This window comes from Bubalus bubalis, chromosome 12, assembly GCF_019923935.1.
Source record: "Bubalus bubalis isolate 160015118507 breed Murrah chromosome 12, NDDB_SH_1, whole genome shotgun sequence".
Classification (NCBI taxonomy): domain Eukaryota; kingdom Metazoa; phylum Chordata; class Mammalia; order Artiodactyla; family Bovidae; genus Bubalus; species Bubalus bubalis.
Genome location: NC_059168.1, coordinates 9,809,599 through 9,828,040, shown reverse-complemented (window position 1 = coordinate 9,828,040; position 18,442 = coordinate 9,809,599). Strand labels below are relative to the sequence as shown.

At 38.4% G+C, this 18,442-nt stretch overlaps 1 protein-coding gene across 1 annotated transcript in view; it reads right to left on the bottom strand.

Moving 5' to 3' along the window:
• The window catches only part of LOC102416273 (meiosis 1 associated protein), a 55,283-nt gene extending 38,726 nt beyond the window's left edge, over positions 1 to 16,557 (bottom strand). Inside the window, exon 1 of the mRNA XM_025260789.3 lies at positions 16,032 to 16,557. Within this exon, the coding sequence (XP_025116574.3) occupies positions 16,032 to 16,358 (327 nt within the window). The 5' untranslated portion in view covers positions 16,359 to 16,557. The remainder of the gene's footprint in view (positions 1 to 16,031) is intronic.
• Positions 16,558 to 18,442: the final 1,885 nt, after the last annotated feature.

The following is an 18,442-nucleotide window of genomic DNA, read 5'->3' as shown; positions in this document are numbered from 1 at the left end:
TAAGTTCATTTGTATCATCTCTTTTCAGATTCCACATATAAGGGATGACATATGATATTTTCCCTTTTCTGTCTGACTTACTTTACTCAGTATGACAAATCTCTGTGTGCTGTGCTTAGTTGCTCAGTCGTGTCTGACTCTTTGCAGCCCCATGGATTAGAGCCCGCCAGGCTCCTCTGTCCATGGGAGTATTCTCCAGGCAAGAATACTAGAGTGGGTTGTCATGCCCTCCTGCAGGGGATCTTCCCAACTCAGGGATCAAACCCAGGTCTCCCATACTGCAGGCAGATTCTTTACCATCTGAGCCACCAGGGAAGCCCAAGAATACTGGAAAGGGTAGCCTGTCCCTTCTCCAGGGGATCTTCCTGACCCAGGAATCAAACTGGGGTTTCCTGCATTGCAGGAAGATTCTTTACCAACTGAGCTACCACGGAAGCCCATGACAAATCTCTAGATCCATCCATATTGCTGTAAATGGCATAATTTCATTCTTTTTAATGGCCGAGTAATATTTCATTATATATATGTACCACATCTTTATCCATTTATACTGACTTTATCCATTTATACTTAGTTTGCTTCCAGGTCCTGGCTATTGTAAACAGTGTTGCAATGAACACTTGGGTGCATGTATCCTTTCAGATCATGTTTTTCTCTGGATATATGCCCAGGAGTGGGATTGCTGGGTTATATGGTAGTTCTATTTTTAGTTTTTAAGGAACCTCCATAGTGTTCTCCATGGTGGCTGTACCACTTTACATTCCTACTAACAGTGTAGGAGGCTTCCCTTTTTTTCACACATCCTCCAGTATTTATTGTTTGTGAATATTTTGATGATAGCCATTCTTGCTGGTATGAGGTGATACCTCATAGTTTTGACTTGCATTTCTCTAATAATTGGTGACACTGAACATCTTTTCATTTGCCTCTTGGCCATCTGTATGTTTTCTTAGGAGAAATGTCTATTTAGAATATCTTTTAAATGCATAGTTGAATTCATAAGAAATTAAGGGAAATCCCCAAGTACCAAAGGGGGGGTCAACAGGAAACTACAGTGTTAGACAGGTATAAAAGCCTTGGCTTTATTTGCTGATCTTGGGAACCAAAGGCTTTGTGTTGAAAGGGAAAAGGAGACAAGGCATTAGGCCCTTGTAAAGAAGAGTTGGAACTGCCACCCTGGCTCAAAAAGTTAAGACCATTCAAAAGGTTATTTTCTCAGTGAAAAGGTGGGCTAGAAAGAATCCACTCACTGGTCAAAGCAGATGACAATAAAACTTGTTGACTTATGTAAGCTCTGAGTAGAAATGAGAAAGAAATCACTGCTAAAACCTAGAAACTACATACATTCCTTTATGTCAGTTTAGGATTTGTCTAAGTTGGCTTAAAGCTCAACATTCAGAAAACGAAGATTATGGCATCTGGTCCCATCACTTCATGGGAAATAGATGGGGAAACAGTGGAAACAGTGTCAGACTTTATCTTTTTGGGCTCCAAAATCACTGCAGATGGTGACTGCAGCCATGAAATTAAAAGACGCTTACTCCTTGGAAGAAAAGTTATGACCAACCTAGACAGCATATTCAAAAGCAGAGACATCACTTTGCCAACAAAGGTCCTTTCAGTCAAAGCTATGGTTTTTCCAGTGGTCATGTATGGATGCGAGACTTGGACTGTGAAGAAAGCTGAGCACCGAAGAATTGATGCTTTTGAACTGTGGTGTTGGAGAAGACTCTTGAGAGTCCCTTGGACTGCAAGGAGATCCAACCAGTCCATTCTAAAGGACATCAGCCCTGGGTGTTCTTTGGAAGGAATGATGCTAAAGCTGAAACTCCAATACTTTGGCCACCTCATGTGAAGAGTTGACTCATTGGAAAAGACTCTGATGCTGGGAGGGATTGGGGGCAGGAGGAAAAGGGGACGACAGAGGATGAGATGGCTGGGTGGCATCACCGACTCGATGGACATGAGTCTCAGTGAACTCCAGGAGTTGGTGATGGACAGGGAGGCCTGGCGTGCTGCGATTCATGGGGTCACAAAGAGTTGGACACAACTGAGTGAACTGAACTGAACTGAACTGAACAGGGTCTAGGAAACCCTAAGTTTAAAACATAACTTAAAGTGGTCCTGGGGTGATAGCACCTCAGGACATCTGACTGAAGCAAACACAAATCCTTTCTAGATGTACATACACCATAAACTTAAGGCCTCACAGAATTTTCACACATTAAGATCAGTTTAAGATAAACTCATAATCCAAAATTACAAAATCAGTTAGATAATAAACATTATGAGTGAGAATCCACAGAAACAACAAAGAGGAGAATTAGAATACCATTTCAGATATTGGAAATATAAAATATATTTAAGTACCTTTAAGGTGTTTAAAGAAGTAAGAGGGCTTATTCAAAGCCAAGAATAAAGAATTTAAAAATTATCAAAAAGGACCCCAAAGATTTGAAAATTACAAGGGTATCTGTACACTGAAGTAAAGGGAATAATCAGACCTTTCAGTATCTACTGGATACTGGCTATGAATGGACACTATTTCCAGAGGTGCTGAACATTATTGTTGACCCCAATCAGAGCAGGGGCTTATGGCAGTCAAGTGATCAGTGAAATTTTATATTGGGTCTGATGAGTCCCCAAATGCATCCTATGGCTATTTCTTCAGTTTTAGAAAGTATAAATGGAATAGACATGTCTAACAGCTGGCAGAATCCCCACATTGGTTCTCTGACCTGTGGAGTGAAGGCAACTATGGTGGGAATGGCCAAGTGGAAGTCTCTAGAGCTGTCTCTACTTAGGAAAACAGTAAGTGCAATACTGAATTCCTGGAGGGATTGTAGAAATTAGTGTACCATCAAGGACTTGAAAGATGCAGAGTTGGTGATTTCTACCACATCCCCATTTAACTTGGCCTATATGGCCTGTGCAGAAGACAGATGAGTCTTGGAGAATGAGAGTGTATTATCATAAACTTAGGTCGTAACTCCAACAGCAGTTGCTGTATTCGATACAGTTTCAGTGCTTGAGAAATTAACACATCTCTTGGTACCTGGTATACAGCTATCGATCTGGTAAGCGCCTTTTCTCCACTCTTGTCTCTCATGTCCCACAGGAGCAGTTTGCTTTCAGCTGCCAAGACCAGCGATACACCTCCTTCACTATCCTACCTCATGGGTGTATCAATTCTCCTGCATTATGTCATAATTTAGTTCACAGGAATTTTGATTGCCATTCCCTTCCACAAGTTATCACACTGGCCCTTTACATTAATGACATGCTGAGTGGACCTAGTGCGCAAGAAGTAGCACCTAGTCTAACTTATTGGTAAGACATTTGTAAGCCAGTATGTAGGAAATAAATTCGACTAAAATTCAGGGAACTTCTACCTTAGTGAAATTTTTACATGTCCATTGGTATAGGGCATGTCGCAATGTCAAATCAAACGTGACGAATCAATTTGTTGTTTTTGGAGTAGAAGAGACGATCTAAAGGTCAAACTGCTTTTAAAACAGATGGTTGACATCTTTCTACTTTTAGTTCCCTCTACATTCTTACTTTCAAAAGTACTTGATTTTGCTAGTTCCTAAGCCTTTTGAGAAACTGGTGGTTTAAACTGCTTTCTCCCTTGGGTTTCGCACTACTGGCTTATGATTTAGCTCTCTTGGGGACTGCTAAGTCATTTATCACTTTTCACTTGTATTACAGTTTCCACTGCATGCTTCAGGCTTCTTGCCTGCACTGACGCCTGACTCCCTTTGCTCACCTGTCATTCCTCTCAGAGGTTTGTCTCTGGAGGTCCTTCCAATGCTGCTGTTCTTTTCAACATGGATACTGCTTACTCCAGGCCTCCTGCCCACACTGGCAATCCACTCCGCATGCTTGTGCATTGGCCACTGTGCTTGTACTTGAAGGGTTCCTGTTGTCCCAGTAGCCATGGACCAGCACTAGCTTGAGCAAACCAGTATCTTCTTTGTATCCAGTGAGCTACAACCATACATTCTCCAAATGGCTCTAAACCCCAGCATTGGGAAAGGGGTCCCCTTTTCAAGTTTGTCCTTCTTTGAGATCTCTCCCTCAGTCTGCAAGCATGCATGCATAGTTGGATAGGTTAAACTATGTTAAAATATTCTGTATACATTTTCCTTTTAAAAATTACTGTGGTTTCTATCTCCTGATTGAATCCAAAATGACACAATCTGTTCTAGTACTTACACATTTTCAACTTTTACATTTAAATCTTTGATCCATCTGGAATTTATATAGGTATAAGTTGTAAGTAGAAATAATTGGAAAAGACCCTGATACTGGGAAAGATTGAAAGCGGGAGGAGAAGGGGATGACAGAGGATGAGATGGTTGGATGGCATCACTGACTCGATGGACATGAGTTTGAGTAAGCTCTGGGAGTTTGTGATGGACAGGGAAGCCTGGAGTGCTGTGGTCCATGGGGTCGCAAAGAGTCAGACACGACTGAGTGACTGAACTGAACTGTGAGTATGAATCTAACTTTTCTCCCTGACTACCTAGTTTGTTGAATACTTTTTCCAACTAATGTTAAATAGCATCTTTATTATACACTAAATCCCGCCATGTATTTGAGTCTATTTCTAGAATTTAAATTATATTCTATTGCTTTGTTTTTTTCAATTTCCAGTGTCACACTGTTTGAATACCTGTTTAATATTTGAGAGAAAGAATCTCTAGCTATTCTTGTTTTTTGTTTCTAATTTTAACTTTATTATCAAATAACTATTCTGCTAGAAATTTTACTGGAAATTGCACTGGATTTATAGATTCATTTAGAGATAACTGACATCTTTCTGGTCTGAATACTCCCAAGAACTAATGACTTTTCATTTGTTCAAGTCTTCTTTTGTGTTTCTCAATAGCATTTCAATTTATATAAAATTTTTCATGTTTATTATTATTTTCATTCATAAGCATTTATTTGATCCCTTTCGTAATTATGATGAGAACTTTTCTGCCATTTTAACTTCTAGTTGGTTGTTCTGGAATAACAACCAGAATACAAAGGGTACTTTTGTTGTTGTTCAGTTGCTCAGTCATGTCTCTCTGTGATAGCATGGGCTGCAGCACTCCAGGCTTCCTTGTCCTTCACCATCTCCCAGAGTTTGCTCAAACTCATGTCCATTAAGTCGGTGATGCTATCTAACCATCTCATCCTCTGCCACCCACTTCTCCTTCTGCCCTCAATCTTTCACAGCATCAGGGTCTTTTCCAATGAGTCAGTTCTTTGCATCAGGTGGCCAAAGTGTTGGAGCTTCAGTTTCAGCATCAGTCCTTCTAATTAGTATTCACAGTTGATTTTCTTTAGGATTGATTGGCCTGATCACTTTGCTATTGAGAGAGTCAATTCCTAGGCAGGTTGATAAGAAGTCCAGGGTCCCCAAGGAGGAGAAAGGGGTCTGGGGCTCTCAAGGAAGAGATAGGGGTCTGGAATTCTCAAGGAGGAGGAAAAGACACTTTTTTTCCCTCTACATTCCTTAGTCTTAGTCACATAAAACGTTTTTTTCTTTAAGCCTAGAACTGATGATTACACAACAACTAACTCAGTTTAAACTCTGTACTAAGGATTATATAACAACAATGTATCCTGCTTGAGGACAGTTCCTCCTTGAAAACCTCTGACTAATCCTGTTATAACCAAGATGCAGATAATCACGATGGTGTGATCACTCACCTAGAGCCAGACATCCTGGAATGTGAAGTCAAGTGGGCCTTAGGGAAGCATCACTACGAACAAAGCTAGTGGAGGTGATGGAATTCCAGTTGAGCCATTTCAAATCCTAAAAGACGATGCTGTGAAAGTGCTGCACTCAATATGCCAGCAAATTAATTGCTTCCTTCTACTTCTTTGCACTGTTCATTCAAGAATACTGAATTTTGGTTTGCCATTCCCTCTTCCAGTGGATCATAACTCTCCATTATGACCTGTCCATCTTGGGTGGCCCTACACAGCATGGCTTATAGTTTCATTGAGTTACACATGCCCCTTATCCAAGACAAGGCTGTGATCCATGAAGGGGAAAGGGTACTATTATCTGTATTAATATTTATACCTGACCATTGTCATGAATTCTTTTGTTGTTTGAAATAATTTTCTAGTTGATTCTTTTGAGTTTTGTAGATATATTATCATTAATCTGCAAATAATAATCATTTTATCTTTCCCTTCTTTTTTAAATTGATTTTTAATTGAAGGAAAACTGTTTTACAATGTTGTATTCCTGCTGTACAACAATGCAAATCAGCCATAATTATACACATATCAACTCCCTCTTGAGCCTCCCTCCCCTTTCCCTTCTTTCTTTCTTTTTTTTTTTTAGCTACTCCATGTGGAATTTAGGGTCTTAGTTCCTCAACCAGGGATCAAACTTGCATCTCCTGCAGTGGAAGCATGGAGTCTTAACCACTGGACTGCCAGCTAAGCCCCTCACTTCCTTACTTCTATATTCTAACTTCGTTTTATATGTCTGATTATATCAGTGAAAATCTTTTGACTACTGTTAGATAACAGTGATGATAGTAAATTTATTTGACTTACACAGGAATATATTCAATGTCTTTCATTAAATAAGATCTTGTTTTTGAGTTGTCATAGACAGACACTATGGGAATAGCCATTTCTAGTTTTTTAAGTTTTTTTTTTTAATGATTGGATATTGCATTTTATTAAATACCTTTTTTTTAGTACTTATGGAAAAAAACACTATCATATTTTTCTTAGATATATTAACATAGTAAACTATATTAATAGATTTCAATATTGTACCATCTCTGCATTCCTGTAAATGATTTTTTAAATACAAGTTGGATTCTACTGCTAATACTTTAGTTGGGATTTTTGGGTGAGATGGATTTGTAGTTTTTCTTTCTTTGCAATATTTGTTGCATTTTAAGATCAATATTATGTTATTTTCATAAAAAGAATCTGGAAGGATATTTTTTCTTTCTGCAGTATAAAATAGTTAAAAAAATGTAAAGATCTGTCCTTTAAAAGTTTGGTATTATTCCCCTGTAAAACTATTTGGTTCCAGTACTTTATTTTGGGGGAGGGTAGTTCTTTGATAACTTTCCCATTCCTTTTATGGAAAATGGTGAGTTTCTATCTCTTCTGAATTCACTTTTGGTAATTATATTTTCATGGAGAATTATGTATTTCACACAAGTGTATCTATGGTTACTTTCTTTTTACATTATTTTGTGTATACATGCCTTTCCCACAGCTCTTTTCCTAAAACTAAGTTAACTAAAAATGGTTGATCTATAATTCCTATTTTCCCCCCAAAGAACATGCTTAGATTTATTCATTTGTTCTACCATTTTCTGTTTTCATATTCATTACTCTTTGCTTCTATCTTTATTTTTTTCTTTCTTTCAGCTTTCCTTAAGCTTGTTTTTTCTTTTCTTCTTGAGTTGCTTGCTTCATTTAAGTTTTTCTTGTTTACTAATAAAATTAAAAATAATAAAACATACAGTTTAAAGATGATTTTTTCTCTTAGCATTGCCTTTTTTGTATCACATATGTTCTGGTATGTGGTGTTTCATGATTATTATTATTTTCTAGATACACTACAATTTTTGCCTGAATTTCCTCTTTGACTCAAAAGCTATTAAGCAGCATAAAAATGTCCAGGTGGTAGAGACTTCTTATTCTCTGTGTCTGTTACTTATTTCCAGTTTTACTGCACTGTGTTCAGAGAATGTTGACTGATCTATTTGTAGTTTTTAGAATTCATCTAAGTTTTTGGGTTTATTTGTAGCTTAACATCCTGTTAACTTTTGTGAATATTCTATGAGCACTTCAGGAAGGTGCAGATTTTTTTATACACATATTTCTTTTAAAAATGTTGATACTATATTATTTGGTAATTGGTATTCAAAACTGTTATATTTTTAATAGACTCCCTCTCCAGCAAGCCCTCTGTATTGAATATATTTCTTATGCATCTCTTGATCATTCTCTACTCTTCCCTGCTTTGTGTCGATATTACAGTGCCATACTTAGTCTTGTTTAGTGCTTTTTGCTGCAAATTCAATGATGTCTGATATAAAATCATGTGTTTTTTTGGTAGGGGTACATTTGCTTAGTATACCTTTGCCCTTTCTTTTGTTTTCAACTTTTCTGAATCACTTTGTTACAGTCTCTTGAATACACGCTTTTGTTTTGCAATCAAATCTGTGTTTTTAAAATGTTTTAATAGGTAAGTTTAGGACACATTTATTAATGTGACATATATAGTTATTTTTAGTAATATTATTTTGAGGTATACACTGTTTTCATAAATTTTGAAAAATCACTATACTGTGTAAATTTGCTCTATTATGTTTTTCTTGTCATAATTAGAAAGGTTTGTAGTTGTTCTAGTGGTTGTCTTTATAATTCCATAAGTTATTTATTTAGTAATATCCATTAATGAGCAATGAAAATCTCCACTATACAATCATAAAATTTGTACATTTCCTTTTCTTACTCTCCCCACCCTCCTCAATTATAGTTTATTATATTATCTTTGGGCTTCCAAGGTGGCTCAGTTCTGAAGAAACTGTCTCAAATGTAGGAGATGCAGGTTTGATCCCTGGGTCAGAAAGATCCTCTGGAGAAGGAAATGGCAACCCACTCCAGTATTCTTGCCTGGGAAATCCCATGGACAGAGGAGCCTACCGGACTACAGTCCTTGGGGTTGCAAAGAGCTGGCCACAACCTAGCAACTAAACAGCAGCAACATATTATCTGTATTGGAGTTTACCTTTATATTACTTTATATAATATATTCCCATTATTTGCCACTTTTAAATGATTCTATTGAAGATCAGCTAGTAAGGATAAGAAAATAAATGTAATAGCCAAATTACAGTGGTACTGATCTTCAAATACCATTGTAGATCTTATATAATTTAAATAACTTCTTTGCTCTCAAAAAAAAAGGTAAAAGAATTGATAAAATCTTCACAGTAATGGAATTCTTTTGAAACTCTTTGAGAGATTAATCATTTTATAATTTATTTATATTAAGAGCACAATGGATATAAAAGGAATTCTAATATTTAAATTATGAATCCTTTGTCAACATTCCTCATGAAAAGTTCAGAATTATTTTATTACACTTATAAATCAAATATGAGGAGATAAATTGAAGTGTTCAACGTAGGCAAGACTCCCTACCTGCTTTCTTTCTCCATTTATATTTTGAGCTAACTCTGCAGATAGAAAATGTCAGATACTTAGATAGGTCAGAGAAAATGGATTTAAACAAAGATTGGACTCTTCTATACATAAGGTGAGCTTCCCAGGTGGCCCAGTGGTAAAGAATCCACCTGCCAATGCAGGAATTGGAGGAGACATGGGTTCGATTCCTGGTTGGAAATGATTCCTGGAGGAGTAAATGGCAACCCATTCTAGTATTCTTGCCTAGGAAATCCCATGGACAGAAAAGCCTGGCGGGCTACAGTTCATGGGGTTGCAAAAGAGTCAGATACAAGTGAGCATGAGCATACACACAGGGATACACAAGGTAATGGCATTGCTTCAGTGATTTTCTTGAGCTTTTGACCATGGTTGAACTTATCGATCTTCTGGAAGGAAATTTTAACTTCCAATCTTTCCTGAATTACTAGTCAGTGGTTTTTAGGCTAGAACTGTCTGTCTTTCCTAATAGAGTGACTAAGGGATCAAAGGATTCACCTAGAGACAAATGTACTGAGTACCAGAGGCATAGAATATAGTCACTAGAAGAAGGAAATAAAAATCCTTTTACCTTTGTTTGGGACATAAGCTCATCTCCCAGAAGCTTCCTATGCTGGATATTTTCTATTTGCCCTTCCAGACCACTCTCAACTTTTCTCTACCCCTGTTGCCTGACAGAAGATAGATTTTACAGCCAAGTGTGGTCATGGGACAGACATGCACAAGGAAAATGGCACAGTAGAAGAACATACTTGTCATATGGGTCATATGGCTGTAAACATCCCTGTCACTTTCACTCTGTCCTCAGTGTGCTTGTACAAAACTCGTTTTGTGGAGTGAGAATTTTACATTTTGTTTAGTCATTCACCAGTTAATAGACATTTGCAACTCTGTTGTTTTACAGATTTAAGATTGCTGTCTTCTTGGACTTTCCTGGCGGTCCAATGGTTAAGAATCTGCCTGCCAATGCCAGCGACATAAGTTTGATCCGTGGCCTGGGAAGATTCTGCCTGCCGTAGGGTAACTAAGCCCGTACTGAGCCCCCATTCTAGAGCCTGTGAGCCACAACTACTGAAGCCTGTGGGCTTCTAGTCTGTGCTCCACATAAGAGAAGCCACCACATGAGAAGCCTGTGTGCTGTAACTAGAGAGTAGGCCCCGCCTGCTGCAACTAGAGAAAGTCCATGAGTAGCAATGAAGCCAAAAATAAATAAGTATTAAAAAAAAAAGATTGCTGTCTTCTTGTTGGATTGACTCTTTTTTTTTCTTTTGGAAATTAAAAAAAATTATAGTTGATATACAGTGTTGTGTTAGATTCAGGAGTATAGCAAAGTGAATCAGATATATAGGTTATTACAAGATATTGAACATAGTTCCCTAGCTATACAGTAGTGGGACTGCTGAATCATATGGTAACTATTTTTAGTTTTTTAAAGAACCTCCATACCGTTCTCTATAGTGGCTGCACCGATTTACAATCCCACCAAAGTGTAGGAGGGTTTGTTTTTCTCCACAACCTCTCAGGCATTTATTACTTGTAGATTTTTTGATGATGGCCATTCTGACTTGTGTGAGGTAATACCTCACTGCAATCATTAGTATTTGCATTTCTATAATAATTAACATTATTGAGCATCTTTTCCTGTGCTTGTTTGTCATTTATATGCCTTCTTTGGAGAAATGTCTATTTAGGTCTTTTGCCCATTTTTCATTTTATTTTTTTATATAGAACTGTTTGATATTGAACTGTTTGTATATTTTGGACATTAAGCCCTTGTCAGTCACATAATTTCCAGTCTCTCCCATTTTGTAGGTTGTCTTTTCATTTTGTTTATGGTTTCCTAGTTTGATTAGGTCTCAATTGTTTGTTTTTGCCCTTATTTCTTTTGCTTTGGGAGACTGACCTAAGAAAACATGGCTGCAATTTATTTCAGAGAATGTTTTGCCTATGTTCTCTTCTAGGAGTTTTATGTTGCCATGCTTCATATTTTAAGTTTTTAAGCTATTTTGAGTTTATTTTTACATATGGTGTGAGGGAGTGTTCTAACTTCTTTGGTTTACACCTGGCTGTCCAGCTTTCCCAAAACCACTTGCTGAAGACACAGTCTTTGCTCCATTGTGTATTCTTGCTTCCTTTGTTAAAGATTAATTGCCTGCAGGTGTGTGGGCTTATTTCTGCGCTCTCTATTCTGTTCCATTAATCCATATGTCTGTTTTTGTGCCAGTACCATACTTTTTTTTTTCTACACCACATGGCATGTAGGATCTTCCCATGCCCCCTGCAGTGGGAGCGTGGAGTCTTAACCACTGGACCACCAGGAAGCCCCAATGCTGTTTTGATTCTTGTAGTTTTGTAATATCGTCTGAAGTCTCGGGTGGTGGTGGGGTGATTATGTCTCCAGTTTTGTTCTTTATCCTCAGGATTGCTTTGACAGTCCTAGGCCTTTGGATTCCCTATAAATTTTAGGATTATTTATTCCCGTTCTGTGACTCTTTTATCACTCTGTGTGTATGTGTGTGTGTGTGTGTGTGTGCGCACACGCTCAATTGCTCAGTCACGTCTGACTTGTTCCAGCCCCATGGACTGTAGCCCACCAGCCTCCTCTATCCATGGACTCTTCCAGGCCACTGGAAAGAGGGAGTGCCACTTTCTACTCCAGGGGATCTTCCAACCTAGCAATCAAATCTGCATCTCTAGCATCTCCTGCATTGGCACGTGGCTTCTTTACCACTAGTGCCACCCAGGAAGCCATATTTTATTAGGCGTACTGTTCTGATTGTTATCATGGGATATCTTTCCCCATCCTTTTACTTTCAACCTACTTTTATTGTGTTTGAAGTTGGTTTCTTGTAGATAGAATATAGTTGGATCATCCCTCCATTTCCACCAATCTCTTTATTTATTGCCATGTTGAGTGGCTTGGGGGATCCTAGCTCCCTGAGCAGGGATCAAACTTGACCTCTTAGCAGTGGAAGCACAGAGTCTTAACCACTGGACTGCCAGGGAATTCTCTCTTTCAATTGGTTAATTAAAACTGTTTACATTTAATATAATTATTGGTATGTCAGCCTATCAGGTATTTTTTTTTTGTTTGTTTGTTTTCTGTTTGTTCCCTCAGGTTTTCATTTCTCTGTTTTCTTTTACCTTTGGGTTACTTGACTATTTTCTTAAAATTCCATTTTAATTTATCTATAGTGTTTCTGAGTGTGTCTCTTTACACAGATTTTTTTAAGTGGTTGTTTTAAGTGTTACTTTATACATACATCCATCTTTATCACAGTATACTGTTGTCAATATTTTATCATTTTGAATGAAGTGGAAGAACCTTAATTTTCTTAAGTCCTTTTGTCCTCCCGTTTATAATGTAATTATCCTAAGTAGTTCCTCTATATACACTAACAACCATATCAGACAATGTTATACTTTTTCTTTCAATTGTCAAATATAATTTAGAAGATTTTATAGAAAATCTATTATATTTATCTATATTTTAATTCTTTCTATTTTTTCTCCCTTCTGGATATTCCAACAGCCTTTATAATTTCCTTTTTGTTTCAAGAACTCCCTTTAATCATTCTGATAAGGTAGGTCTGTTGGTGACAAACTCTCTTAGCTTTCCTTCAACTGAGAATATCTTGATTTCTGCATCATTCCTTAAGGATATTTTTACTGGATAGAGCTCTATGTTGGCAGTTCTTTTCTTTCAGCATTTGAAAAATGTGACACTTCCTCTGGCCTTCATGGTTTCTAATGAAAAAAAATCTATTACTTGAATTGTTTCTCCCTTATAGGTAAGGTGTCAGTGTCCTGCTCTCAAGAATTTTTCTTTGTCTTTAAGGATTTTAATTATGATGTGTCTTAGAATGGATTTCTGTAGCCTCTTAAATCTTTAGATTTATAACTTTTGCCAAATTGGGAAACTTTCAGTGATTATTTCTTTAAATATTTTTCTAGTCCCACCCTCCTTTCTCTTTCCTCTTGTTATAGTCTCACAGATCTCTGAGGCTTCGCAAATTTTTTTTAAGTCTCTTTTCTCTCTGTTACTCAGATTGGGAATTTCTATTCTATTTTCAAGTTCCTTTGACTTCTTCATGTTGCTGTTGAGCCTGTCTATAGTAGATTTTTTGTTTTTAAAATTGAGTATTGCATTTTTCAGTTCTAAAATTTCTATCTGTTTTTCTTTATATTTCTATTTCTTTGGTGAGACTTTATATTTTTGCATTTAAGCATGTTCATAACTGCTTGTTGGAACATTTTTATGATGGCTGCTTTGAAATCCTTTTCAGATAATTCTAATATCTGTGTTATCTCAATGTTTGTTGTCTCATTTAAGTTTGGATTTTCCTGTTTCTTGATAATCATGGGAGTTTTTAAAAAAAATTGTATTCTGGACATTTTGGGTATTATGCTGTAAGAATGAATCCTGTTAAATCTTCTGTTTTAGCAGGACTTTTTTGTCACTGCACCAGTGAAGGAAGTGGTTTCCACATAATTATTGCCAGGTTGGGGTGTGACTCTATTTGGCCTCTAATTATATCCCAGAAGGGAGAGTGTCCTGTTATCTCTGGATGGGGGTGGAAGTTCAGGTTCCTCATATGCCCCCCAATGACACTCTGGGAATAGAGAAGCTTCATTACCATTACGCATTTCACTAGGAAGAAGTGAAAGTGGTTTTCCCACAAGAAGAAGTGGCTTCCCACTAGGCTTTCACTGACACCAGTCTGCCTTGGAGGCAAAAAGATGCCTCATTGTCACTCCCCACATGGCCTCCACTCTGCCGCCTCCAATACCACCTCAATAGGGACGGGGTGAAATAGTTACCCTGTTAAAGTTGAATGGTTGAGGGGAGTCCAGGCTACCATATGGCTTCATGGACACTATGTGGGAGGAGGTCTTATTCACACTAGGTAGGAATTAAAGTCCTGGCTTTCCACTGGGTCTTTTCTGACTATCCCAACAGCAAGGCTGTCTCAGGAAGGAAGGGGATTTACTAGAACCTCTGAAGTCTTTTGGGTGGGTGGGGGAGGCAAGAATACTGGAGTGGGTTGCCATTCCCTTCTCCAGGAGATCTTTCCACTGGATCATGGAAAAAGGAAGAGAGTTCCAGAAAAACATCTATTTCTGCTTTATTGACCATACCAAAGTCTTTGACTGTGTGGATCACAATAAACTGCGGAAAATTCTGAAAGAGATGGGAATAACAGACCACCTGACCTGCCTCCTGAGAAACCTATATGCAGGTCAGGAAGCAACAGTTAGAACAACAGACTGGTTCCAAATAGGAAAAGGAGTACGGCAAGGCTGTATATTGTCACCCTGTTTATTTAACTTCTATGCAGAGTACATCATGAGAAACGCTGGGCTGGAAGAAACACAAGCTGGAATCAAGATTGCCAGGAGAAATATCAATAACCTCAGATATGCAGATGACATCACTCTTATGGCAGAAAGTGAAGAGGAACTAAAAGGCCTCTTGATGAAAGTGCAGGTGGAGAGTGAAAAAGTTGGCTTAAAGCTCAACATTCAGAAAACTAAGATCATGGCATGTGGTCCCATCATTTCATGGGAAATAGATGGGGAAACAGTGGGAACAGTGGCAGACTTTATTTTTTGGGGCTCCAAAATCACTGCGGATTGTGACTGCAGCCATGAAATTAAAAGACGCTTACTCCTTGGAAGGAAAGTTATGACCAACCTAGATAGCATATTCAAAAGCAGAGACATTACTTTGCCAACAAAGGTCTGTCTAGTCAAGGCTATGGTTTTTCCAGTGGTCATGTATGGATGTGAAAGTTGGACTGTGAAGAAAGCTGAGTGCCGAAGAATTGATGCTTTTGAACTGTGGTGTTGGAGAAGACTCTTGAGAGTCCCTTGGGCTGCAAGGAGATCCAACCAGTCCATTCTAAAGGAGATCAGTCCTGGGTGTTCTTTGGAAGGACTGATGCCAATACTTTGGCCACCTTATGCAAAGAGTTGACTCATTGGAAAAGACTCTGATGCTGGGAGGGATTGGGGGCAGGAGGAGAAGGGGACGACAGAGGATGAGATGGCTGGATGGCATCACCGACTCAATGGGCATGAGTTTGGGTGAACTCCAGGAGTTGGTGATGGACAGGGAGGCCTGGCGTGCTGCAGTTCATGGGGTCGCAAAGAGTCAGACACGACTGAGCGACTGAACTGAACTGAAGTCTTTCCCATCCCTGAGACTCTGAACTTTGTAAAGGGGAGGAAGTAAAAAATGGGGTTTGTTTGAGGAGGAAAAGAGTTATCTATGTGTGAGGGAGCTTGGTAAAAGCATTGCCCTTAGCCCATCCTTTGCCTTCTGAAACTAGGGGGAGTTTCACCTGAGTCCTGTGTAAAAAATATTTTCATGTTTCTGCACAGATGGGGCTTTCTGAGCAAAAAACTAGAACCTGAGTCAAAAGACAAGTTTTAGAAATTAAAGGGTGGTAGAGTAGCCAGAGACTTCTGAAGAAATTTAGAGATTTATTTCCTTGTGCTTACATTTCAAAGGGGGATGAGAGAGGTCAGCTGCTTACATTCCAAAGTACTGTAAATGCCAAGATTTCTCTCTCTCAGGACTGGAGGTGGGGGGCAAGACATGGCTTATTTACAGTCTCATATTAATAATTTTGGGGTTCTTATCCTTCAGTACAAATCCCCTGTGTGTAGGATGATATGAGGCTCTCATTGTGTTGCCTGTGAGTTATGGGTATGGGGAGTGGCACAGTTATTGCTTTAAGTAATAATAACTGATCTCTATTCCAGAACCCTCACCTTTGCTTTCAGGATAAAATGAAAAGTATAGATATACTCACCACAAAAGGGAGGATGCACTCGTGCTGATTTTGTACAATGTATAAGCTGAAGAGAGGGATGCGGCTGGGGCCCATCAAGCTGCAGGCTAGAGAGAAAAAGTTCTGCAGAGCCTCACAGAGGTTGGAGCAGACGTCAGCCCAGGATGGTAGAGCAATATGCACAATGAGAAGCCTTGGAGGTTGCTGGTACATCTGTGTGGGATTAGAGGGCCTTTTACTAGCCATTTGTCCATGATGCATGGCAGCCAGACCAGAGGTGGAACTGTAGCCGCCACTGAGATATTCTCTACACCTGTAAGGAAGAAAAGAGAAATCACTGGTTTTCATAAAACTGAAGGTTGAAACAATGAACACAGATCTAGGGGACTAAGCTCAGAAAGAAGTCAAACCAGGTGATGACTCAAGTTTCTCTGCTGCTGCTGCTAAGTCGCTTCAGTCGTGTCCGACTCTGGGCAACCCCAGAGTCGGCAGCCCACCAGGCTCCCCGTCCCTGGGATTCTCCACTGGAACACTGGAGTGGGTTGCCATTTCCTTCTCCAATGCATGAAAGTGAAAAGTGAAAGTGAAGTTGCTCAGTTGTGTCCGACTCCTAGCGACCCCATGGACTGCAGCCCACCAGGCTCATCCATCCATGGGATTTGCCAAGCAAGAGTACTGGAGTGGGGTGCCACTGCCTTCTCCTCAAGTTTCTCTAGGCTATCCTAATCTTAACAGCTGCCAAGGTATCTAGATGTTTGCCTGTAATGTAAGGCTGAGGATGATTAGCAATGTTGAATGGGAACTAATCAAAAAAGTCAAACTACAGTCTGAAAGTAAGCTATCTGCCCTCATGAACTTTGTTTCTTTATTGGCATTGTACTGTAGTATAATTTGTCTCCCTGACTGCCTCTCCCACTGTATTGTGAGCTTCCCAAGGATAGAGAAATTACCCACTCTATATATCAGAGCTTAGCAAAGTGTTTATTTTGTACATAGTAATTCTTAAAAATGAAAATATAACTACATTTTCACCCTCCAAGACTCACTCAAAACCCTTTATGACTTGATCTTCAGTCTTACTGGAGGCTATTCTTTACCTCAAGTTTTTCACTGAAATAAAACCAAGTATACCATCAACTTCAGTGCATTTGCTCATGCTGTTTTCTCTACCTGCAACAGCCCTGCCTTTTTTCTTTACTGGCTACTTACACTTATCCCCAGGGCTCAGATTTGGAAAGGAGAACAAATGAAAACTTGGAACAAACATCAGCAATGAGGAGGGAACATCATTACAAATACTCAAACATGGAAAAGGTTACAAAAGGATATAATGAACAACTTTATACTAGTAAGTTTAATAAAATTAACAAATTTTTAGGAAACCATATTTAACAAACACTAAATCAAAAAGAAATTTAAAAAACATAAATAGTCTATAACCAGTGAAAAAATGCAATTGGTAGTCAAATATGTTCCCGTGAAGCAAACTACAGGACCACATAATTCCACTGATGAGTTCCATATTACTCTCAAAGAATTTCAAACAGATTCTTGCAGAGCACAGGAGAACACCATTCATTTTTAGTAAGTTAGCATAACCTTTGATGCCCAAAATCAGATAATTTTTTTATAAGAAAAAAATTATAGGACAATCTCATCCATGAACTTAAATGTAAGAATCCTAAGCAAAATATAAGCAAATTGAAAAAATCAATATATAAAAGGAATAACACATCATAACCAAGCTGGGTTTACCTCAAGAACATAAGGTTGACATAACATTGGAAAAAGTCACTGTAATTCATCACATTAAAAGATTAAATATTATATGATCATCTCAATAGATGCAAGAAAACAACATTCATACATGATAAAGAATCAACCTCAGTAAACTAGGAGTAGACAATAGGAATAATCTGATAAAATATTTATAAAACAAGCAAATACAGTTCTTAATGTTGATGCTGAAAGTTTTCCAAGACAAGGAGGCTGCTATCATCACTTCAACACAGTAGTGAAGGTAGCAATAAGGCAAGACAAATAAAGTTGGCACATTAAAAAAAAGGCACTGCAATGGAAGAAATAAAACCGTCACTGTTTGCCAAGATGATATGATTGATTGTTCATACAGAAAATCTAAAAGAATATACAGATTTTATAATTTCATAATTTTCCCCAAAGGTCTCATCTTTTATTAAATTTTATTCTTAGAGATGGGGTTCCCAGGTGGCTTAGTGGTAGAGAATCCACCTGCCAAGAAAATCAACCCTGAAAATTCATTGGAAGGACTGATGCTGAAACTGAAGCTCCAATACTTTGGCCACCTGATGTGAGGAGCTGACTCATTGAAAAAGACCCTGATGCTGAGGAAGATTGTGGACAGGAGGAGACGGGGTTGACAGAAGATGAGATGTTTGGATGGCATCACCGAC